The sequence below is a fragment of the Canis aureus genome, chromosome 10, assembly GCF_053574225.1.
Source record: "Canis aureus isolate CA01 chromosome 10, VMU_Caureus_v.1.0, whole genome shotgun sequence".
In the NCBI taxonomy this organism is placed as follows: domain Eukaryota; kingdom Metazoa; phylum Chordata; class Mammalia; order Carnivora; family Canidae; genus Canis; species Canis aureus.
The window spans coordinates 6,999,937-7,025,898 of NC_135620.1; the positions used below are offsets into that span (position 1 = coordinate 6,999,937).

Genomic DNA, 25,962 nt, shown 5'->3' on the forward strand with positions numbered 1-25,962 from the left:
GTGCAGAAGATTTTTACTTTTAGTCCCACTAGTATATTTTTGCTTGTGTTGTGTTTGCTTTTGGTGTCAAATCCAAAAATTCCTCACCAAGAATGATGTCAAGGATCTTACCACTATGTTTTCTACTAGGGGTTTTAGGTTTCAGGTATTATGTTAAAGGCTTTAATGTATTTTGAATTCGTTTTTGTGCATGATGTAAGATAGTGGTCCAGTTTCATTCTTTTGAATGTGGCTGTTCAGTTTTCCCAACACTGTTTACTGAAGAGATTGGCCTTTCTCTGTTGTATATTTTTGACTTCTTTGTTGTAAATTAATTGACCGTATATGTGTGGACTTGTTTCTGGACTTTGTAGTGTGTTCCATTGACCTGTGTGTGTGTGTGTGTTTCTATGCCAACATCGTGTTTTTGATTACTATAACTTTGTAATATAGTTTGAAATCAGGAAGCATGTTGTCTCTTAGCTTTGTTCTTTCTCAAGATTGCTTTGTCTGTTTGGAGTCTTCTTTGGTTCCATATAAATTTTAGGATTGCTCTATTTCTGTAAAAATACCATTAGAATTTTGATAGAGGCTCTTTTCCTCCCCGGCTGCTTGAAGCTCGGCTGCCATCATGAACGACACAAACTATCCATACCAGGAAGTTCATGACCAACTGACTGCTTCAGCGGAAACAGATGGTCATTGATGTTCTTCACCCTGGGAAGGCAACAGTACCTAAGACAGAAATTCTGGAAAAACTAGCCAAAATGTATAAGACCACACCAGATGTCATATTTGTATTTGGATTCAGAACCCATTTTGGTGGTGGCAAGACAACTGGCTTTGGCATGATTTATGATTCCTTGGATTATGCAAAGAAAAATGAACCCAAACATAGACTTGCAAGACATGGCCTGTATAAGAAGAAAAAGACTTCAAGAAAACAGCGCAAAGAATGCAAAAACAGAATGAAGAAAGTCAGGGGGACTGCAAAAGCCAACGTTGGTGCTGGCAAAAAGTGAGCTGGAGATTGGACAACAGAAGGAGTAAAGACTCTGCAGTGGCTTTATCTGTGGTGATTGTGCAGATTTTTCACGAGAGGATTAATAAACTAAGAACGTTAAAAAAAAAGAATTTTGATAGAGAATTCATTGAATTTATAGATTGCTTGGGTAGTATGGATATTTTAACAACACTTATTCTTCCAATCCACGAGCATGGAATATTTTTCCTATATTTGTGTCTTCATTTCTTTTCATGAAGTGTCTTGTGATTTTCAATGTGTAGGTGTTTCACTTCCTGGGTTAAATTTATTTCTAGGTATTTTATTCTTTTGATGTAGATGTAAAGGGATCGTCTTAATTTCTTTCTGATAGTTCATTATTAGTGTATAGAATTGTAATAAATTTTTATATGTTGGTTTTGTATCACACAGCTTTACTGAATTCATTTATTAATTCCAAGAGCTATTTGGTGGAGTTGTTAGGATTTTCTACATATAAAATCTTGTCATTTTCACCAACTGTTTTATATGTTCCTTTCTGATTTGGGTGATTATTATTATTATTAATTGTAATTGTTCTGGCTAGGACTTCCAATATTTTGTTGAACAAAAGTGTCAAGAGTGGCCATTTTTGTCTTGTTAATGATCTTAGGGGAAAAGCGTTCAACTTTTCACCATTGAATGTGATGTTAGCTGTGGGCTTGACATATCTGGCCTTTGTTATGTTGAAACATCTTCCCCCTATACCCAGCCTTTTGAGAGTTTTTTTTAATCATAAATGGATGTTGAATTTTGTCAGATGCTTTTTCTGCTTCTATTAAAATGATCATACGATTTTTATCTTTGATTTTGTTAATATGGTATAGCACATTGATTGATTTATGAATGTTGAACCATCCTAGCATCCTTGGAATAAATCCCACTTGATCATGGTGTATGGTCCTACTAATGTATTGTTAAATTTGCTTTGGTAATATTTTGTTGGGGATTTTTGCTTTAGTGTTTATCAAGGATACTGGCTTGTAATTTTCTTTCCTTGTGGCACCCTTGTCTGATTTTTGTATTGATAATGCTGGCCTTGTAAAATGAATTTGGAAGTGTTCCCTAATCTTTTGTTTTTGGAAGGGTTTGAGAAAGATTGGTATTCATTCTTCTGTAAATATTTGGTAGAATTCACCAGTGAAGCCATTGGTCATGGACTTTTGTTTGTTGGGAGGATTTTGGTTAGTGAATCTCCTTATTAGGAATTTGTTCAGATTTTCTTTCTTTTTTTTTTTTTTTTGTGATTCAATCTTGGTAGGTTGTATGTTTCTAGGAATTTATCTGGTTCTTGTAGGTTGTCTGATGTATTGGCATGTAATTGTTCATAGTATTCTTTTATGGTCTTCTGTATTTCTGTGGTATCAATTGTAATGTCTCCTCTTTCATTCCTGATTTTATTTATTTGATTCTTCTTTTTTGGGTGAGTCTAGCTAAACGTTTGTTAATTTTTATCTTTTCAAAAAAAAAAAAACTCTAGATCTTGGTATGATCTTTTTTTATTGTTTTAGTTTCTATTTTATCTATTTCTAGTATTTATTTTTTCTATCTTTCTACTTACATTGGGTTTTGTTCTTTTTCCAGCTTTTTGAGGTGTAAAGTTAGGTTGTTTGAAATCTTTTTTGTTTCTTGATGTGGGCATATATCAGTATGAACTTCTCCCTTAGAACTGCTTTTGTGGCATCCCACAAATTTTGGTATGTTGTATTTTCAATTCTGTCAAAGTAGCTTTTTTTACTTCTCTTTTATTTCTTTGATGCATGGCTGCTAACGTTGCATTATGTTTTGATTCTCCAAATTCTATGTACTTTTTGTGCCTTATAGAGCCCTCAGATAGTTGTTCTTTGTATTTTGTTAAGGGATGTAGGTGCTGTTTGTAGAAAGATTTCTTTTTTTCTAAGTTCATAGTCCTTGATACCAGAAGTCACTATTTCGTAAATTGGGCACTTCATAGGATCGATCAGATTTAAAAGAAGAAATCGAAGTCAGAAGTGGTTAAGAAAAAATTTGTGGAGCAAGTATTTAGCTAAGCTTTACAAATAGGTTTATGTTCTCATATGAAACATTTAGTCAACTGCCTAATTTTTGTATTTCATTAGAGTAAATAGAGGTGTATAGTTTCTGTAATGAGCCATATGGAAATGAAGTTTCTATTTATGGTATTTTCTAGTTATAAAGTAGATGGTGGCTTATAGCAACAATATAGATAGTGTTTTCTATTTTAGCAGATATGGCTCTAATTTTGTGTGTTTTCATGATTTATTATGATAAATAATAAAATTTTTCATGATTACCTACACATGTAGTTCCTAAAACTCATTCAGTATTTTTGAGCAGTATTTTTCTAACTGTAAATAGCCTGAAATATTAGTGGTTTAGTGGTTTAGAGGATTTTCAAATAGCATTTTCAAAATGAAACATAATGAAACTTGTTAAAGAACACACCTCCAGGTAAAAATTATTCTGTGGAACTTTGGGGCATATATGGTTGTTTGCAACATAAAAAGTATTTCTTACTGTGTTGTATGATCCAAACAGTGGCTTCTGTTTTAGAGCACCCCACTAGTTAAAATATGGTATGAAACTTTACATTTTCTTTTTCCATTTAAAACGGTTAATAGAATTATAATTTTGGCTGATTCTGTGTGATTTGGAATTGTGGTTTACAAAGCACTTACGAAAATTTAAGTTTACATTGAGGTCATTACATGGAAATATGAGAGAGAATGAAGTCATATATATGTATTTATTTATTTATTTATTTTCATATATATGTATTTAAATCATATTTTGAACTGACATATTAGTAACATTGTCAGGTAAGAAGTAATGTTAGCGAGATGTGTAAGAACTATCATTTAGGGGCACCTGGGTGGCTCAGTGGTTGAGCATCAGGTCATGATTCCGTCCTGCTTCTCCCTCTGCCTATGTCTCTGCCTCTCTCTCTGTGTCTCTCATAAACAAACAAACGAACAAATAAGATCTTAAAAAAAGAACTATCCTTTAAACAGTTTGACTTGGGTTGAAACACCTTAAAAATATCAGTGTCTTATTTTTCTTGTGTTTTATGTTATTTTGGTGACATTTATTTTCTATTTTATTTTTTAAAAAAGATTTATTGATTTATTTATTCATGAGAGACAGAGAGAGATGCAGAGACATAGGCAGAAGCAGATGCAGGCTCCATGCAGGGAGCCGATGTTGGACTTGATCCAGGGACCACGGGATCATGCACTGAAACAAAGGCAGACACTCAATCACTGAGCCACACAGGCATCCCCTAGGTGACATTTAAATCTAGGATGTTGATTAAGATATAAGGACTCTCAGATTTAAATCTGAGTGTGAAATAAGAAAAGAAATATTAAAATGATTCCTGATATTATAATGTATAAATGTCTGCTGTACATGAGGCAGAATTTTATTCTAAATAGAAGCATATATAGTCGAGCTAATGTAAGTCAAAATTGTACACTAGATTTTCTTATTTTATATTTAATTGAAATATTGGTGACTCTTGTATTTTGTAGTTATTAATATTAATGGAATGATAATTCAATAGTATACTATACAGTTTTCACCCACAGTAGTATACTATACAATATCATCCCATTTTAAGTGGGATTTTGCTTATATTTCTATTACTAGTGCCTATTAGAGATATGGCCAATAATATAGCAGTGTGTTATAAACCATGTAAAGAATGACTTCTTTCCAAACTTTTGTTTCTTAGGATATTTATGTTTTTGAAGTGTATGTGTCAATTATTTTTTATAATGGTTCTCAATTTTTCTTTGTCTCCTAGTTTCACTGAAAAGGGTTTATTTGTTTTCCTATTATTACTCTGTGTAGTTGTTAAGTATTTTATAGTTCTAGTTGTTCTTTCTGTATTCCCTCTTCATTTAAGGTTTCTGAATACTGATCATTTTCTAAGAAATTTTGTGTGTGGGTGTGGGTATGTGCATATACATACGTATGGAACTTAGCAATTTTGTTTGCTTCTTAAATTACTCTTTAAAATGGACATGGAACAAATATTTTTAAATCACAGTTTCATGGAAAAGGCTCTGGAATTTAAGAAAGGCAACCCACCAACTCTTTTAGTCATGACTCTTAAAAATTACCTTTCTTTCCTTGTGAGGATTCTTTGATTCATTTCCATTTCAGTTCAGTTCAACAGATACAGAATGTCTACTGTATTTAAGATACTGTAGAAAAAAAGCAGGTAATCAAAAATGCCTTAAATTTATAATACTACTGGTACAGCCACTCTGGAAAACTGTATGGAGGTTCCTCAGAGAGTTAAAAATAGAACTGTCCTATGACCCAACAATTGCACTGCTGGGGATTTACCCCAAAGATATAGATGCAGTGAAAAAACCGAGACACTTGCACCCCAAAGTTTATAGCAGCAATGTCCACAATGGCCAAACTGTGGAAGGAGCCTTGGTATCCCTCAAAAGATGAATGGGTATAGAAGATGTGGTCTATGTATACAATGGAATATTACTCAGCCATTAGAAACGACAAATACCATTTGCTTCAACGTGGATAGAACTGGAGGGTATTATGCTGAGTGAAGTAAGTCAATCAGAGAAGGACAAACATTAGATGGTTTTCATTCATTTGGGAAATATAAAAAAAAATAGTGAAAAGGATTAAAGGGGAAAGGAGAGAAAATGAGTGGGAAATACCAGAGAGGGTGACAGAACATGAGAGACTCCTAACTCTGGGAAACGAACAAGGGGTAGTGGAAGGGGAGGTGGGAGGGGGGTTGGGGTGACTGGGTGACTGACGGGCACTAAGGTGGGGCACTTGATGGGATGAGCACTAGGTGTTATACTATATGTTGGCAAATTGAACTCTAATAAAAAATACAAAAAATGCTAATGAAGTAAACAAATATTATACTAACCTTAAATATTTGTGAAAATAAATTGTTGAACACTCTGCTGACCAAAAAAAAAAAAAAAAAAAAAATTATAATACTTTGCAGTTTCCAAAACACCTTTGAATATGCATTTTCTTAATTGTTATTACTAATAATTCAAGAAAGCAGATAGTTCACATAGATTAATTCCTATGAAGAAATTGAGGTCTTAAAAGATTGTGACTTAACCATGGTTCCATGGTTCCCATAGCTAGTGAATGACAGCTGAAGCTTGAACGAAAGCGTAAGCTCAGTGCTGTTGTAAATTCTCCTTTACCACTGTTATGCAAAGACAAAGCATGCATTAATTTATGCAAATTATTGGCCATAATGAGGCTGTGTTTTAATTCATTCACTTAATATTCTAAGTGCTTCAAGGGCTAGGATAGGATCAGTAAAATAAGATCAAGACAATATCTTTTAGGTTCATATGAGTATCTGGAAGGTACTTTTCAATTAAGACAGTGACATGTATCAAAATGCTTGGATATATGAGAATGGTTATGGCATACTTTTTCTTATTTATTGGTAGATCTATTGCACATAACTGTTCAAAAGAGTGGTGGGCTGGTATTAGAGACTACACTTACTCTGATGTGTGTTAAAGATCAGTATGTTAAGGGTCCTTAACATACACCATTAAATTGTTTTATTTCTGGTATTGTGGGCTATGTCTCTGCAACATCTTTCCTCTTTTTACCCATAACCCCTCAAAGGCTCAGTGCCAGAAAGAACAAAACCGTATCTTTATTTTGTCATCATATCCTCTCTCAAATAGATCATACTTTCATTGCTCTCTTTCCAATTTGGCTTTGAGTCACTGCTGTGATTCTAGCTGTTGAACAGTCTTTCAAGGTAGCAGTTAGTATTTTGGTTGAGTAAAAATTGTTGTGAGGTTGCCATTCTTACCAATGTAGTAAGTTAGTTTTACTCATTCAGTTATTAGAGCCATGTTGTCTGAGGCATATGACAATTGCATGTTACAGTCTTCCCTAAATATTGATACTTGAGACTCACTGGAAGTTAAATCTCAAAATTTATACTCATAGTTCTGAGATTAGAGAAACCAGTCATCTATCGAGTTTAATAAAGCCACATTTGTGCTGTTTAATATTTTAAGAGAAAACTTAAACTGTTTTAGTCTGTCTTTACTACTTTTGCCCTACCTGATTAAGTTTTGCTATTATTATGTTAATTAATAAGTTCAAAGGAAATGTTCTAATTAGTTTCTGTCATAACCGGGAACCATAATAAGAGTACTTTGGAAAGCATGATAACACCTGCTCACTAATAAATATCATTTCTTTGTCTGGCTCTTTTCCAGTCTCACTAACTGTGTCTAAATGTGTGAACCTCTTACCATCTGGGTACTTCAATTTTCCTCTAAATTTAAACAAACAAAAAGTCTTACCTGTATTCTACCTAATGCAGAGTTTTGAAAGATAATGAGAGGTCATTAAAGTGTGAGTTAAAATCTCTAACTATTTAAAAATCATTGGCTTTACATATATACTATCTTAAAATAGTAATTTACTATTTAAAAGCCATTGTCTCTTTTAGTGTACTTCATTGCTTAGCCTAAGACCTCTATTTTTAGAATACAGCGTATTTGAAGACCATCTTTATTGTTGAATTTGATAGGTGTGGCACAAGGCCAGTGTTATGAGCCCAAAGGGAGAATTTGCAGAATATGCAGGTTGAAGGAGCCCGGGAACTGACTTTCCGCGAAGTCCAGGTTATTCATGTTCATTCCCATGGATGGGAGATATGCTTAAAGTTGACCGTTGTCTTCCTTCTATACCATCTGATTCCAATCTGCACTTGTCTTTTCTAGCTTGAGACAGTCGAATGGCAGCTTAACCTTCAGATGGCTCACTCTGCTCAGGCGAAACTGAAATCTCCTCAGGCTGTATTACAGCTAGGAGTGAGCAATGAAGATTCAAAGGTAAGAAATGGTATCTCATTGAAACAGTGTATTTTGTTTACTGGGTCATGTACTTTATTGTTAGCAAGGTCTTTGCTCTCTTGGTTGAAAATTTAAATACAATCAAATAAGGATTAACAAATTAACAGCTCTTTATTTATAAGTGACAGTTTTTGATATCAGAATGATTTGTCACTTTAGTATTCATTTGAAGAAATGTCTTGCAAGGTGCCTTTCTTGCAAAAACATATCATAATGTCTCCTTTTAAATTCTGCAATAAGAAAACTTGGTAATGCCAGATACAAGATTTTAATGATTCAGATATTTGTGGATATTTCTGAGTGTTTTGTGTTTTAAGCTGCATACATATGCTAGAGGGACTATTGTTGTCTAACCAATGCCTGGATTATGAAGGTGGCATGAATTGTATTTGTATGTGTGTGTGTGTAGCACTTGTGTGCATGTGTTTAAATTCCTATTCTTGCAAAATGGAATTTTGGATTTGTTTTTTACCGCATGGTGATTTCTTCTTTAGTGTTAATTTCAAGAAGCTTGAACGTGTAATCTACTTGAAAGAGTTGGCCTGGAATATTTTCTTTACTGTAGCATATAGAGAAATATATTTTAAGATATCAATAAAAGCTATTTGTTGTATTTTTATTGTAATTGATTCTCTTTCTAAGGGAGTGACTCCCCCTCCCCCCCCTAACGGAAGGAGACTTTGCCTCATGTTAAGACAAATAAAATAAAGATGAGAATGAGGTAGGAGGATCAGAGGCAGGAGAGATTACTCTGCCTGGATGTGATCAGAGGATGACGGGAGAAATGTTATTGTTTATAATGGCCATTGAAGGATGGGATTATTATTACTTCTTTGTTAGAACTTTCATTATGTGTTATATCATGCACATTTTTATTAACCGTAAGAACTAGAACCAATACCTAGCCCACGTTCCATGTCTACAAAATTTTAGGCAATTGAGTTGGGTCTCACCACATATAATTAATTCACCACAGTGTTTCAAAAGTATTTCATTTCATACATTTGCAGTTAATAAATATAAATAATATGTAAAATAATATAAATTTAGTGGTTAAGAGTTGAACTGACTAGTATACTGATATATGTTGAACTGACTAGTATACTGAATTTGGTAGCAGAGTTACTTAAATCTTTATGAGTGTTAGTGTCTTCCCTTGTAAAATGGGGATAATAATAACCTGTCTCACAAGGTTTTATATGAAGAGTAGATACCCATTGTATGTAGTATTTTGTTGAATGCCTAATATTACGTAAATGCTCAAAAAAATGCAGGCTGCTTCCATCTTCATCATCATTATCATCGATAAAACTTTTTTTGGCTGCTGGATAAATAAATATCTTTGTTTTAAACTGAAGCTGACAATAAACTTTTTTCCTGATGGAGTTAATCTTTTGCCTTTCTTTGCCTTCTTTTCCCCTTTTATTTTTTGGTCATGTATTTTCATATTTAGGCTATCTGGGAATTGGGGAGGCAAAGGACAGCCTGGGAAGTCCTTCTTTTCTTTCCCTAAACTAGGGAAGGCATTCCTTTAGGTTTAGGATAATATCTGGACCTCACTGGTGTAGACTGGGACTGTTCTGAGTGAAAGCACATATATGCACCTGTGTATGTCATACATACCTACACAGATTCATATATACTCCAAGGGGGGATCCCTGGGTGGCGCAGTGGTTTGGCGCCTGCCTTTGGCCCAGGGCGTGATCCTGGGGACCCGGGATCGAATCCCATGTCGGGCTCCCAGTGCATGGAGCCTGCTTCTCCCTCTGCCTATGTCTCTGCGTCTCTCTCTCACTGTGTGCCTATCATAAAAAAAATATATATATATATATATATATATATATATATATATATATATATATACTCCAAGGGGCTGTACACTTTCACTGTTGTATTCTCATGACTACCATATACTATGTCTGAATAGCTAAATGTAAAATATAGGTGGGATGGATACTATTTTGACCATATACTGGGTACCTTGAGTATCACAGTTTAGGCAGTGCTTGACTTCGGGATGCATGAATCCTCCTAGGTCCCTTATGTCTTCAAAATGTTTATATGGCAGTGATATTTTTAAGCAATAGGGAGGAATGAATCATGCTTCTAGTAAAAGAGTCATGTTTTTAATTCATATTATTTAGAAAATCTCTACAGATGTAAAATTCACCTCTTTGGAGATAGAGGCTTGAGTACATTTGATGTTCCTGTGCATTGCTGGTTTGAAATTTTGAATGAATGTGTGGTTATCCTTATAACTTGTAGAGCTGGGGAACCATTTTCACTGGCAAACAGATCCTTGGGAAGAAGAGTGGCAGCACACAAAAGTAAAGGGTATTTTTATTTTGTATGCAGACTTACGTGAGCCTCTGTGTATTGCCTATCTTCCCTTATAGCATTGTGGGGGTTTGGCCCATTTCTTGTATCTGCTAAACAGAAGACATTTAATGAAGTGTCTGCCCCCTGTCGGCCTGGACAGACTCTTGCCATCTCCAAGTGATGTGTGTCTACACTTGACTACCACATCTCTGTTCTTTCACCGAACTGCTGCTGGGAAGCTGTACTTTTTCCTTTGTTTACATTCTCTCTCTCTCTCTCTCTCTCTCTTTTTTATGATCTGGTACTCTATTCTTTGTACTTGAATGAGAGTTTGGGAATTCTTGACAGGTTGGAATATTAGGTGAAAGGAACAGGAATATGGAGCATATTTTCAAAACCAAGTTTGTTAAAAGAAGGGAGAGTTTTAATTTAAAGAACGACAAAAAGCTAACACTGTTAGTTTATGATGCAAAGTATCATAGACTACAGTTGCCATATTCTGAAATTGGCATTTGTTTAAAACAGGAAGCATTAAATAAAATTATTTTAAGTGAAGATGACACAAGGCAGTTATCCTGAAAATAGATGTGCATTTGAAATAATTCTGAGAGGATTAGAGTAAGTAAAAATTATGAGAAAGACTGTTTTTGATGTTTACTTTTGAGCTGTTGAACTGAAAACTTCCTGTAATTCACTGAAGTGTGCAGTTTCTAAGAGTCTTTCTTCTTATTCACTTCCAACATACACATGAAAAGTGTAGCCTGCAGTGAAGTTTTAATTGCTATCACATTAGATAGCATTGTTGTACTGGTCTCCTTTCTCTTGGAACATTCTTATCTCAGGGCTTTCCTGTTTTGCTACTAATTTTATCATGAAAACTGGGTGATTGTAGCTTTTCCTACAGTATTTTGATATATATTCTAGTTGTTTGCAGTTAATTGTCTTAGCGTTTGTCTACTGCATTTAGCAAAGTAAGATTATCTTCCTGTTTCAAGATAACTCAAAATGAGTTTTTTTTTTTTTTTTTGGTTTATTTCATTAGAGGGCAGTAGAGCTCTTTGCTTACCTAACCTCTGGCATTTACAGTGTTATTTGAAATAACATTCAAAATAATGTGTGAAGTCCGTAGTTGTGGGAAATGCTAAGTGTTCACATTTCTAATCGGCATATAACAATAGAGTTCTCTTGTTTCTATCAACAAAATTAATGCCTATTAATCAGATATGTACAGAACAAATAAATGAAATCATTATGATTCCATTGTTTGTTAATTTCTTTATGATTATTTGCCAAAATGAAATTTATTAAAAAGCTTCAACACTGTTGATATTTTTGTTACATTCTGTCACTTGTATTAATTTCTTTATGAGAAAAGAGAACAAAATAATCCCCATGATAGTTGAATGGCTCTAATAACTTATATAGTATAACTAGTTCCAGGCTAATCATAGACAGTTAAAATGTCTTTGTGTAGAGAATAGCAATTTTATACTTAACAATGTTGGCATTTTTGAATAATCAAAGCACCTTAACTTTGAATATCCCAGAAACACTAAAATATTTACATTTTGCTATTGAGTGAGCATTATTGCATTTTCCCCAGTAACTTTGCAATGCCAAGACAGTTGTGTTTTGTTAGTACAGTGGTTCTAAATTTTTTTGGTACGTCTTTTAAGAAAGAATTTTTGTATTTCAATCTTGTCTTCTTTTGAAACAACTGAGACAAAATTCGCCTTGAAGAGGAACGGTCATTTATCTTGATGTTAAGTTGGATTATGCTCAGGTTGTACATGGTACTTTATGGATGGGCACTTACAATTTCGAGTGAATTTAGGACTTTCAGTACCAATTTTTTGAGTTAGAGATCTTTATTCTTTTTTCCAAAATGGATGGCAAATTCTATTGAGAGTGAAGAAAAAGTAGGGAAAGCCCTGTTAGTGCTCACTCTGTGCTAGCTACTCCTTTATTTAAAATACTTCTTTCAGGTGTGAATTCTTATTATTATCCTTATTTTATAGACAGAGGAATGGAAACACATACATGCTAAATTATTCTCTTAGGTTGTACAACTAAAAAAATTGCAGAACTAGAAACCAGACAGTTTTACCTCAGAGCTCTGTGCTTTATTCATTGCTGTTCTTTATTTATACTGTATCTTTTGCTTATTTAATAATTTAGAAATTGATCCTATAATATGCATATATATTTGAGGGTGCTGAAAGCTGTTCTTTTTTTAAATTAATTTATTTGAGAGAGTGTGCATGTATGCATGCAGGAACAGGAAGAGCAGAGGGAGAGGGACAGAGAATCCCAGGCAGACTGTGTGCTGAGTGTGGAGCCCAACATGGTGCTCCATCCCAGTACCCTGACATCACGACCTGAGTGGAAACCGAGAGTTGGATGTTTAACCCACTGCACCATCCAGGTGCCCTGAAAGCTGTTCTAATTGTTGGTTGTTGGTTCTCCAAAAAGTGATAGAGATATGGATTCTAAATTTCCTTTTCCTTTGATTAAGTTGAAATAATTTTACACTTTAAGTCAATGTGAGATATAACTGAACACTTTTACATAGTAAGTACAGTTATATGTTCTGATGTTTAGTAGAAGCTCCATTTATTAACATACTTCACTGTAATAGCTACTTGGCATCATGATGCTGATACCTTATGAACAAAGAAATAGGCTATCTCATTACAAAGAAAACATCCTTAGATCTGCTTATGACAGATAATCTTAGTAAGAGGAAAATACGTATGTTGTTCATATATGAACTCTTGTATTAGAAATGTAAAGAATTTTGATCTCCTTAAAAGTGATGTTTGTATTGACGGATTTTGAAGGACCTTCAAATTTCTCTAAGCTACTCTGATGAGCAGGACTGCATTTTACAAATGTTGTATTTTTACAAATTTAATCCATGTAGTGAATGTATTTCAGCGTAGTCCCTTGATAATTTGAGTTAATTTTCTCTAATAGCTGTATATTTATAATGGATCTTTTGAAAATTATAGGGGGAGAAAAGTCAAAGTCAAGTAAAATTCCAAAACCCACAACACTGTTAGGTGTTGCTATAGGACACTCCAGTTGTTTTTTCTAATGGATCTCTTAGAAGTGATTTTTTAAAAATAATGATTATATTTGGCCTAGGAACAAGAATTGAGGTATTATTAGTACTGTTCAGTACTCTGTATGGTTATGAGGCGATAATCTCATTCACTAATCAAATTTTTTTTTCTCATTTTGATAAGTAGCAATTATTACCTTTTCTACAACTTGCTATCTTGTGATCTGAATAAACATTCTGCAAAGTTCTGGGCTTTTTACTCACTGATTTTGAAGAGTGATTTTATAAATTTAACTTTGCCTCCATTAACTCTGTATCAAGATACTAATTTTCATCTGTATCATTTGAGATGATTATTTAGGGTTCAGAAAATTTTGAAGACTGGTCAATGGCTTTTCTTCTCAAATGGAATGATTGATAAATATTGATTGTCTTTCTTTTTAAAAAAATTGTAGGTTTTTTCATTACTTAAGTTGTGTATGTATATTATAGAAAACTTGAAAATTCCAGAGATATACAGGAAAACTCATAGATTTACTACCAAGATGCAGCCAGTCTATTTGATCTCTTTTATTTTGGTGTTTATTCCATGGATTATTTTGAAAGTGATCCTATGAATTCTTTGATTTTTACGTATAACTGCTTTTTTTCATGTAACTCTGTAAAATCTTTTCCATATTGCTTCATACTTACATGAATATATTTTAAATGACTGCATTGTCCTTTGGTTATGACATACTATGATTTTCTAATTGTTCCTCTATTGTCACATAATGGGTTTGTTTCCATGTTGTGATAAACATCTTTGTGTATATTGAATAGGTACTAAACAAACATTTATTGAATGACCGATTAATGAATGAATGGATGAATGAATGAAGCCTCCTTGGTATTAAGGGTTATTCCCCACGAGTGTAATTAGGAGTTGAAAGGTCGTGACCTAAAAAGAGGTCTTTTGAGTTTGATAAATGGCTTTCCATAATTATTTTGCAAATACACCTAGAAACTCAAAGTTTGCATTCAAAGAATTTAAGAGCTTATGGAGAAAGGTTTACCATCTCAAATATAGGTTCTTTGATAACTAGTTAATTAATTACTTTGGATAATTTTGGGAGACCAGTGAAAAACTCAGGTATTTCTGTAATATTAGAGAGCCCTCTATTTTATAATTTCTGTATTCGTGAACAAATTAAATGAACATTAGTGAAAAAATTAGTGAACAAATTAAACGAACTTTTGCTATACGTTTTTTTTTTTTTTTAATTTTTTTTATTTATTTATGATAGTTACAGAGAGAGAGAGAGGCAGAGACACAGGCAGAGGGAGAAGCAGGCTCCATGCACCGGGAGCCCGATGTGGGATTCGATCCCGGGTCTCCAGGATCACGCCCTGGGCCAAAGGCAGGCGCCAAACCGCTGCGCCACCCAGGGATCCCTGCTATACGTTTTTTATTTTATTATAGAACATGCAGAAGCAGTTTGATCAAATACTCTAGCAGTTAGAGAATTATAGGAACAGCCCTTATTTGTGAGATAATTATCCAGATATTCTGGGAACAAAACCTATTTCTTTGGTTGTGTGTGTGTGTGTGTGTGTTTTAAACCTGGTTCTTTGGAATCAAATTTATTTAAGTATTCCTAAGGCTTTCTGGCTCTAGTTTTCTAATTCTTAACTTTGTTTTGTATCTTTTTTTGTTGTGATCAATTTCTCGATGATAGTGGCCTTCAGGTGTCATATTTTCTACCTAAGAGCAATACAAAATGTTTTTCCCCAATTTAGTGGAATTTATTTTTTTAGTTTTTTGGTCACTTGGACTTTCTGAAAGATCTTATGTATTCAAGTACATTGATGTGTTCAAATCATCTATGTATAGCTCCTTGATATCACAGTGAACCTCCCTGTATCTGTGTGAGAAGAGTGTTTGTGTGTATGTAAACTTTTTACGTATTTCAGGTTCCCTAATGGAAACTGCATTTATCCATGAAAGGACTTTATAAGCTAAAGAAAGAAAGAAAAATAAATATATATATATAGTTTTGGATGCTATCTTTGATGGGTAAAGACAAACAGAATTTTTTTTTATAAATTTATTTTTTATTGGTGTTCAGTTTGCCAACATATAGAATAACACCCAGTGCTCATCCCATCAAGTGCCCCCCTCAGTGCCCGTCACCCAGCCACCCCCATCCCCCGCCCACCTCCCCTTCCACCACCCCTAGTTCAGACAAACAGAATATTGATACACAATTAGAATGTGATAGAATTGAGTGTTCATTTGGAGGAAATGATAAAAGAATCTTGGAAAAGAAAATCCGTTTAAAAAATACTCCAGAAAGCTCATTTCAGCATTAAAATATCATCTCTTTACTAACATTATTTTAAAAAATTTTGTGGGATTCCAAAGTAGGGAGACAAATAATATCACCCTTATTTGTCTTTGGACAATAGCTTGGAACCTTTTTAACTTTTTATATCCAGAGGCAGTTGATAATTATAATATTCCATAGACATAATAAGAATGTGTTTAGAAATACCTTTACATTTTGTTTGATGTATTTTTATGGAATATAAATGACAATAACAGAAACTCATGGTTTAAGTAATTGAAATACAAGTGTTTGCAATGAATTAGACAACTGCACAAATAAAATGCAGTTTCATAAATTAAATAAGCAGTAGGTTTTTAAAGAGCTCAAATTCCATTCAAGAGATATTTATTAAACATTACCTGTGTAAGAGATACTAGGCAAGATCCAAGTGAGATAGAAAGGTCTTATTTTCCATCATGGTCTAGCAAGCCAGTAAATAGAAGTTTAGTGACTATTACAAAAGAGGAAATATATGGAGCTCCGGAAACAGGGCAAGGAGTTTTAGAGACAGTGACAGGCAGGGGAGTTTCAGGTGAGGGAAAAAGCATATGAAAAAGGATAGAGATATCTTTTGAGCCCATGGAGCATGACATAGCTGTGATATCCAGGTGGAAATGGTTGGCAATCTGGGGCTTGGGAGAAAATTATAGACTAGAAATCGAGATTTGGACATCATTGAATTTAGATTATAATTTCAGTCATGAGAATGGAGGAGATCAATCACAAAGGGACAGAGTATAGAAATTTATGAGCTCCTAAATTTCAAAGGCAAGTAGAGTTAGAGGTGCTTATGACAGTGATTGGGAAGGAGCAGCCAGATACCAAAGGAAGAACATTTCTTAGAGAGTGAATTATGTCACATGCTGCTAAGAGGTAAAAGAGAAAAAAATAAATTACCTAATTTCACCCTCACAGCTGTGAATTAGGTACTAATATTTCCCCTACTTTTCTCAGTAGTTAAATATAAGTACCTAGATTGGGTCCTAGAAAGTGATAAAGCCAAGATCTGAGTCCAGGTTCATCTGACTCAATAGCCTGAGCTTATAATCACTGTTCAGTGGTAAAAAGATGAATTGAGTGAAATGAAGAGCATTGGTGATCACTGTCTGGGGCAGGAGGACACGTTTAAGATGGAGGGCAGTATCAAATGCTATTGAGAGGTCAGGAAAGAGAACAGACAGGTGAGTGAGGGATTTGATTCAATGATCTTCTCTGATAACTTTGACAGTTGTAATCTCAGTTACATTTGAGAGGAAGAAAGATGATTGGATTAAACTGAGGAGAGAACATGAAGACACAGAGTGAAAGCCACCATATAAGTAACTCTTAAGAAGCATAGAGATAGGATAAGCAGTGTAAGGAGTGTGGGTTTAGTGAGTGCTGGTGGGAGAGGTTTGTATGCTGATGGGATAGATCCCTCTGGTGGAGAAATTAACAACACAGAGAGGGCTATAATTTAATTGAGAAAGTAAGAAGATGTGGGCAGCCCGGGTGGCTCAGTGGTTTAGCATCACTTTCAGCAAAGGGCCTGATCCTGGAGATCCGAGATTGAATCCCATGTCAGGCTCCCTGCATGGAGCCTGCTTCTCTCTCTGCCTCTCTCTCTCTCCCTTCTCTCTCTCTCTCTCATAAAGAAATAAAATCTTAAAAAAAAAATAGAAAGTAAGTAAAATGTGAAATCCGGAGCTTGAATGGAAGGGTTGGACTGTGATGGGAGAATGGGGAAAGGGAACATACCATTTGTTGTAATAGGAAGTAAGGAAGAGTGTGGGTGAGGTAGGTAGTTTTGGGTGTCGGAAGAAAAAGTTGTGTCTCTGTTTCTGTTTTCTCTATATAGTCATTGGTGGGGCAGTGGGTAGGTCTAGGAAGCTTGAGAACAGAGGAGAAAGTATGAAAGAGTATTTTGGATACTGAGAAAATTAACAAACTAGGTATTTTAGTCTACCTTGCTGTGTTGAACAGTGATGATTGCCCATTTGAGATTTGTGGCCATGGATTTAAAATGAAAACTGTTGGAAGGTTGCACATTTTTCTTGATCCATTTTTAGCTGCACTGGTATAGAGATAGAGTAGGTGGAAAATTGGATTTAATCAAGGTTTCATCTTTGCCCAGTGTATCAGATGAAGGTAGAAAGGATGGACTGTATGTGCACACGCACACATGAGTGATTCTAAATCAAGTCAGGTGGAAAGTGAGGATATGTGTGTTGGGGGTAGTGTGATGGAGAGGAACTGGCTGGAAATAGAGCTGGAACCCTGGGCCATAGCCTCCCTAGAGTAGTTTGTGGTACAGATTACCCTCAGACAGAGATCTTAGTTTCAGGATCACTCAGGGATTTTTTCATTTGAATCTTCATACCTCTGTGACTTGGCCTGGTATATAGCATATCCTTTACAAGGGAGAGGTAGATAAAAGTAAAACCTAGTATCTGGTCTTGTATGAACTTTTACTCCTGCATCAACTTGGAAACTGAAGTGGTCCGACCCTATGAAGATTTGGTCTATATTGTAGGAGTTCTGGAGTGTGGCCAGTGGCTGCTTCTTGATCTGTTACTTTCTTGTTTGATGATAGACTCAGCATCTGTTGGAAAATACTGGAGTAGTTCATAACTAGCCCTCTCTACCAATGATACTATAGCTAGAAATCAATTAAAATGTGAAAATTTTATATTTCAATTGAATTTATTAGCTTTTGAACATCATTGGTGATTTTCTGAATTGCTTTTCTAAGTCTAGTATTCTAATTTTGGGATGGTTATATAATTTATAATATAATATTTATAATTATAAATTTTAGATTCAAGACATAGTAAAGATAGCTAGATTAAGTTGTCTCTTGAGTAAGTTGCATTGTTGAATCAGTCCTAATAATTTTGGCAAAAAAAGGAGTTGGCAAACACTTTTCTGAGCTAGTTTAAATGAGATTTTTAAGTATTTTTGGTGTGAGATTGCCATATGAATTACATAAACATATCTTAAATGGTAAGTTGTGTTTCTTTCAAACTTTTTCTTTATATCAGAATTATTTAGAAGAAATTAAACTTATATGAAGAAGAAGAGTCACTTTTATTATATTTCTTCTCTCAGCAAATTATTGGGCACTATTGACTGTTTCTGTGGTATTGGGGAAATAGATTTTTCTAATATGTTCACATATAAAAATCTCTTTGTAGTTTTTTTTTTTTAGCTTTTCAACTGTTATGATGATCCAAAATTATGTAATCTTTAAAAAAAACTCATGTCTGTATATAAAGTTCTTTAAGGATTTAATCTGATCCTCAAATCTTGGATCACCTGCCATTTTACTTGGAAACATAATCATCCCAAGATGCCTAGTCATTGTGAGCCTATGGGCTGTTTATCTGTTTGTATGTAGCATCAGCTCCGTGTCACCAGTTTGTTTTTGGTCTGTCCTTAGATGACATGTCTGAGGTTCCGAAGGCAACTGTTCAGTTAATGCACAGAGCGTAGTCGCCTTCAGTTACCTTATATAACGGAGAATGAAATTTGTAAGCAGTGGGAACATGTCATAAGTAGGGCTTCTAGATGAACAAAGGGGTAGCAGTAAGGCTGGTGAAGGAGCATTATCCGTATCTGACCACTCACCCCCGCTCCTGCTAATAGCAAAATCAAGAGACAGAATGTAATCTCATTTCCAAAAATCTTGATAACTTTTCAGAAAAGTTTTGATCTCTAATTAATGGAAGTCCCATGCTATATATACACTTTTTACGGTGTCATACTTTGTTTTTAAAACTTTTTTTGTTATCATCCAGAGTTTGTATATATAAAGTTTGCTTATACTGAAGAACTCTGCTTTTATAACATCAGTGAAACACTATGTATTTGTTATTATGGTTGTGGTTAATCAGAACTCATAATTGACAACTTACATAAATGGCATACAGATAATAATTTTGAATGAGAATTAGTATATGGCTTGCCAAATAGTACATTTATTATAAATCATTTTTTCCTGCCATAGAGCATTACGTTATAAACATCTTTCATTGTCAGTAGATAAACTTTTACTCCGCAACACCATTTTAAATGGCTGCAGAATATTATGTTTATATGTTCCATCTTCTTATTTTTCTTTTTTTGGTAAATAGGGTTTATTTTTCTAGTAACCCTTCAGCAGTACCTTTCCTTTTGAAGCCATATTTAAACCTTTTGGTAGATACCAGCATAAGGGAAGTAGATATTAGAAATGCTGCATGTGGGCAGCCTGGGTGGCTCAGTGGTTTAGTGCCGCCTTCGGCCCAGGATGGGATCCTGGAGATCCGGGATCGAGTCCTGCGTTGGGCTCCCTGTGTGGAGCCTGCTTCTCCTTCTGCCTGTGTCTTGGCCTGCCTCTCTCTCTCTCTCTCACGAATAAATAAATAAAATCTTAAAAAAAAAAAAGAAATGCTGCATGTGTTAGAATTCTAGTAACTGCAAGAGTAATGAATTTTTATTGCAGGGTAAGCTGTCTTTTCCAGGGATTGATTATCCATGTTTGGACATAGAGTTTGGAATGTCTTTTTTAAATTATACTTATTTTATTTTTTACATTTTTATTTAAGTTCCAGTTAGTTAACATACAGTGTAGTATTAGTGTCAGGTGTACAATACAGTGATTCAACACTTTCATACAACACCTGGTGTTCATTACAGGTACCCTCCTTAATCCCCATCACCTATTACCCATTCCCCCACCTACCTCCCCTCTGGTAACCATCAGTGTGTTCTCTGTAGTTAAGAGTCTGTTTTTTTGGTTTGCCTCATTTTTTTTTTCTTTAATTCTTTTTTTTTTCTTAAATTCCACATACGAGTAAAATTATATGGTATTTGTCTTTCTTGATTAACTTATTTTGCTTAGCAAAATGCTCTGTAATTCCATCCATGTTGTTGCAAATGGCAAGATTTCATTCTTTTTTATGGCTAAGTAATATTCCATTGCATATGTAAACACACACACATATTGATCAGTCAGTGGATATTTGAGCTGTTTCAATATTTTGGTTATTGTGGATAATACTGCTATAAACATAAGGGTGCATGTTGGAATGTTTTTAAAGTTTGTGTGTATTTGTTAATTTATGAGGTTCTCAAACAGGGAGAATTTGCTTGCTTCCTTCCTCTCTTCTTCTCTTCTTCTTACCTCCTCTTTCTGTCTTCTTTGTAATGGAGAAGTGCAGTTTCTTTCAGAGATAACCCATTTTATCTCAAGGAGTTCCAGCCCATCCATCTTAACAGGGTAATTTTATCCAAACTTAAAATGCTACCACTTCCTTAGTAAGGATAATGTAATAAATACTCCAAAAGTTCCAGTTTTGTAATTCTCAAGCAGTAAAAGAAAAGAGTCATTCAGATACAACTTTATTTATGAAATGAGTAAAGGCTTATGGAATTTTCTAGCAAAAAGAGATCTTGGATTTGGCAACTGATTGGTAGTTATGATATCAAAAATGCAAACAGCAAAAGAAGATAAATTGGACTTCATCAAAATTAAAAACTTTTGTGCATCAATGATAGTATGAAGAGAATGAAAAGATAACCTGGAGAATGGGAGAAAATATTTGCACATCATGTATCTATCTAAGAGATCTGTATCTAAAGTATTTGAAGAACTCCTGCAGTTCAACAACAAAAAGACAACTCAAATTAAAAATGGACAAAGAACTTGGATACACATTTTTCCAAAGAAGATGTACAAATGGCCACCAAGCATATGAAAATATACTCAACATCATTAGTCATTAGGCAAATCAAAACTACAGTGAGATACCACCGTATATTCATTGTGGCTATAATTACAAAGAGAAAAGGAAGGAAGGAGGAGAAAGAAAGAACATCAGTGTGGGTAAGGATGGGGAGATACTGGGACCCTTGTAATTGCTGGTGGGATTGAGCTATAGTAGAAAATACTTTGTTAGTTCCTCAGAAAGTCAAACATAGAATTATCATATGAGTCCACAACTCCAGTCCTAGATATACCCAGAAGGACTCAAGTAAGGACATGTACATGCATGTTGACATCAATACTAGTCACAGTAGCCAAAAGGTCCCAAATGCCCATCAGTGGATGAATGAATAAACAATGTGTGGTGTATATGTGCAATGGGATACTAATGAGCCATAAGAAGGAACAAAGTACTGATACATGCTACAGTGTAGATGAACCTCAAAGACATTTGCTTAGTAAAAGAAACCAGACATAAAAGGTCACATATTGTGTGATTCCATTTATTAAATATACAAGTTAGGCAAATCCATAGAAACAACAAGCAGATAGCAGTTGCCAGGGCCTAGGGGGAAGGAATGTGGAGGAATGACAGCCTAAAGGTTTTGAGTTTGCTTTTGGGGTGATGAAATGTTCTGGAATTAGAACATTAGTTGTATAACACTGTGAATGCATTAGGAGCCACTGAATTGTATTAAAACAGTAAATTTGAGAGAGAGAGAGATCAAGAAAGAGAATAAAGGAAACCAACTTTAAGGACATTTCTTTTTAAGATTTATTTATTAAGATTATTTAAGAGAGAGAGAGTAAGTAAGAGAGAGCAAGCTGGAGAAGGGGCACAGGAAGAGAGAGAGAATCTCAAGCAGACTCCCCAGTGAGCCCATCACCAGGTTCAGTCTCACAACCCTGAGATCATGACCTGACCCAAAACCAAGAGCCAGACACTTAACCAACTGAGCCACCCAGCCACTCTTAGACTTTAGGAATATTTCAACCTTCTGAGTTTATTGATGAGAAAACTCATGCCCAGTGAAGTTAAATAATTGGTCAGTTGATTACTAGTCTGACAGAATGAAGGGGACAGTGGATTAAAAGTGACAAACTGAGTTTAAATTCTTAGAATGTGGGCAAGAATCTGAATCTTTTTTTTTTTTTTTTTTTTTAGCAAATTTCCCAATTTGAAAATGTGGCTGGTAATACCTGTCTGTTAGGATTATTTTTTAGAATTAATTGAAATAAGGTCAGCAAAATGCCTGTTAGAATGAGCCTCACATAGTAAGGTACTTAATATACACTGAATTTGAATTTGCAATTCTGTAGTTTAACCTTTTGTTAAACTATAACATAAGTTATCCTGGAAAATATTTTTAGGAATATATTATGTTGGAAGATTGTTGAGTACTGGCTTGATAGCTTGTATAATAGTCTGCTCTTTAAAAAATATTGTTCGGTATTACACCATATTCTAGTTTGTAACCGCTGAGATTGAATTGTCTGTAGCCATCATTTTTAACAAATCACTGTTCCTTTTCTCTTAATTAGTAGAAAGGATTCCCAAATGAATGTAGAGGAAGAATACAACTTCCGTAATTGCTAATATTGCCGTGTAGGCTCCTTGAACTCCCTGTGGGATTTTTTTTCACCCACAGTGACCTTTCATAGAGTATGTGCTCTGAAAGAACAAGTCCACAGGGGTAGCATGGCACTGTGCCAATTATCAATGTAATTTTCTATGATGTTAAATCATCTTTGCTTTTATTTGACCATTCTCAATGACAATACTTCATATTTACTTAATAGCTTTCAGCTACAGGGCTCAAAACTCTTTGCAAATATTGAGCCTCAAAACACTCCTTTGAGGCAGGCATACTGTAATTATCCTTTTGGGCTAAGAGAGGAGGAGGATGGTATCATGTAGTTGTTAATGCTCTAATGAGAAAAGAAATAGTCTATGAAAAATAAGTTGCTAGTTATAGGATGGTTTTGTTTTAAAATGAGAAACCTGAAGTTTTTCTGCCTCATGTAGATGATATTTAAGATTTTCATCCCCATTGCAATTTGGCATTTTCTACTTTCAACTGATTGTAAGGTATATAGACTTCTTTTGATTCTAAAGTACAAGAAAATAAGAAAATTGTAAACCTGTACCTAAAGTAGTTTGATTGAACTATGTAAATTTGTCAATCCTTTGTGCTCTCGACAGATGAGTAGAATAATTAATGTATTTCATTTTTTTAAGATTTTGTTTATCTATTTGAGAGAGAGAGTGAGTGCGAGCAAGCAAGGGGAGGCACAGAGCGGGAGGGAGAAAGAATCTGTTGCAGATTCCTGAGCACAGAGCCCCATATGGGGTTCAGTCTTATGACCCTCAGATCAGCAAATCAGATGCCCAACTGACTGAGCCACTCAGGCGCCCTTATATATGTCTTAGCTTTGACAATGACTCAAATGACTACTATTAGTCAGTTCTAAGTTACATAATAGTCACCTCCTCAGATATTTTAGGTTGGCATGGTAGTGACTATTTAATAATACTGCTGCCACATAAATGCATTTATGCTTCTCTTTGATGATGCATTTTATGAACAAAGTACTACCTAATCATATATCTTTTAGCTGTTTGTTTCTTGAATGGTGACCTTTGGAGATGGAGAGATTACCCTATAAGTTAAGATACAGAACAAGTTTAAAAATACAGTTGAAAAATGTGGCCTAATTAGTAGTAATCCCTTAAAAAAGATGAAACATTTCTCATAAAGAAATTTAGTTTATGTTAGAAGCAAAACCCTGAGTTGCCTTGTGTCAGTTAACATGGGTCAGGGCCAATTTGGAGGCCCAAGGGACATCTAATTTCTTCATAATAGTATCTAAAATATGCAGGTGGCTGACCTACATCGTCATCCCTTCTGGAATTATCTCTTGCTGAATTTGAGTCAGCCTGGGTTGGGGGAGCCAATCCAAGCCGAATCTCTGTATCTGTGGCACACAGACGAGTGACCACTACCCTGATCCCATCACATTTAGTCAAGAGGATGACGGTAGTAGATAACATTTCTTGACCACTTAATATCTGCCAGATATTATTCTTTATGCTTTTATGCTTTGTCTCATTGGACCCTTGAAGTTAATAAACCATGAGTCACTTTTAATTATTTGCCCAGGAAGACTGAAAATAATTTACAATTTAATAAAGTAGCCACTGTGCTTCCATAATGATTACTTTGCCACCTGTCTTTAGTGAGGTCCAAGACCACTGCCTATTCTCACAATCTTTATGCTCTTAAACATTTGTTTTGAGAGCCACAAAAATCTCCGGAGGGTAGGTGATTTATTTCCATTTGCTGTGTCCTGTTCTTTCCTGGTGAGGCCGTCTGGGTGGTAAAGTACGTACAGTACTAGAGAATCTGAGAGTTTCTGGTAGGAAAACAGTCCTTACTGACTTGTTCTTAGAGCATCGCTCCTCAAATGAAGTGCAAGTAGGTAACAGGCCAGCTGAGGTACCATGTGAGGCCTCAGGGCCCCTGGCAGCCATGCCCTGTCTGGGGAGGTGGGGTGTCTAATGTTCCCAGCCAATCACCCAGCCTCAAGCTGACTTGTTGGCTCACCACACAGTCAAGTATGAACATAACCATTTATTCAGTACCAGGATGGCAGTTAGGCTCAGGAAACATAATAATTCCCCTTGAAATTTGTAAGAAGTAGCAATCATATTTTATCTTTTTATTAACCTAATTCTCACCTATTGTCTAATTGCTAGGGGGAAATTAAATTTAGACCTTCAAATTTGTATCTAGCAGCTTATTGTTAGTGATCTCAGAAGTTAGCAGTAGTGATTTGTATAAAAGTAGAACATTTCCTGACTGGTATGGCTGCTTGCTGATTGGATTGACAGAGGGCAAGCCTGACCTATTTTCAGAGGGTGCTTTTTTACCTCCATTATTCTTTTGGGAGCAGTTTGGTTTTTACAAGTAGTTTTAGGTAGTTTTTGAGGCTCTGAAATAAAAATTCTTTCACCCAGTCGACTTCCTTTACACTGATTAACATCCACTAAGTGGTTCATGTGGCAAGTCAACCCAAATCAACTTCAACGTGGATTCAGAAACCACCAGTCTCATTTCTGCCAGTCTCCCCCACAAAACTTGTCTCCTTTTTGCACATTAATGTTAAAAAGAATGGTGGCCACTTTTTTTTTCTTTTACATACAGTGGCACCTCACCTTAGGGAGAGACGGGTTTTAGAGTCTCATGGCCATGCAGCTGGTGATGATCTTATAGAGACCGGACTATTCTCAGGCAAAGGGAGTCCCTTAGGAATGCGTCATGTTGGATACCAGCATCACGTTCCTAAATAGGTCCGTGTCTGCCATCTTACTGTCCTTTGGGAGTTTGTTGAACAGTGTGCTGGTTCTTTAACTTGTTAAGTACAGTTCATGTATGTCTTTTAGCGCGGTTAGCCCACATCTGCGTTCAATGATGGAGGATGCTGAAATTCGACATTTTCTAGGCCCATTCAGGGACATGGTGGGTCTAAATTACCTGCATTATTTAATTCTGTCTCTCTCTGCAAAG

At 35.1% G+C, this 25,962-nt stretch overlaps 1 protein-coding gene, 1 long non-coding RNA gene and 1 pseudogene across 5 annotated transcripts in view; 2 read left to right on the forward strand and 1 right to left on the reverse strand.

Annotated features, from left to right (window-relative positions):
* Positions 1-25,962, forward strand: part of COMMD10 (COMM domain containing 10) — a 190,136-nt gene that overhangs the window by 24,841 nt on the left and 139,333 nt on the right. For all 4 annotated transcript variants that reach the window (XR_013387431.1, XM_077911280.1, XM_077911282.1 and 1 more), the window contains one exon: positions 7,786-7,896. Coding sequence is in view for 3 of the 4 variants with exons in the window: in XM_077911280.1 (XP_077767406.1) it covers positions 7,786-7,896 (111 nt within the window). In the remaining variant the exon portion in view is untranslated. The remainder of the gene's footprint in view (positions 1-7,785; positions 7,897-25,962) is intronic.
* The window catches only part of LOC144321932 (uncharacterized), a 54,179-nt gene that overhangs the window by 23,967 nt on the left and 4,250 nt on the right, over positions 1-25,962 (reverse strand). The window lies entirely within an intron of this gene.
* Positions 630-1,816, forward strand: LOC144321929 (small ribosomal subunit protein eS24 pseudogene; annotated as a pseudogene).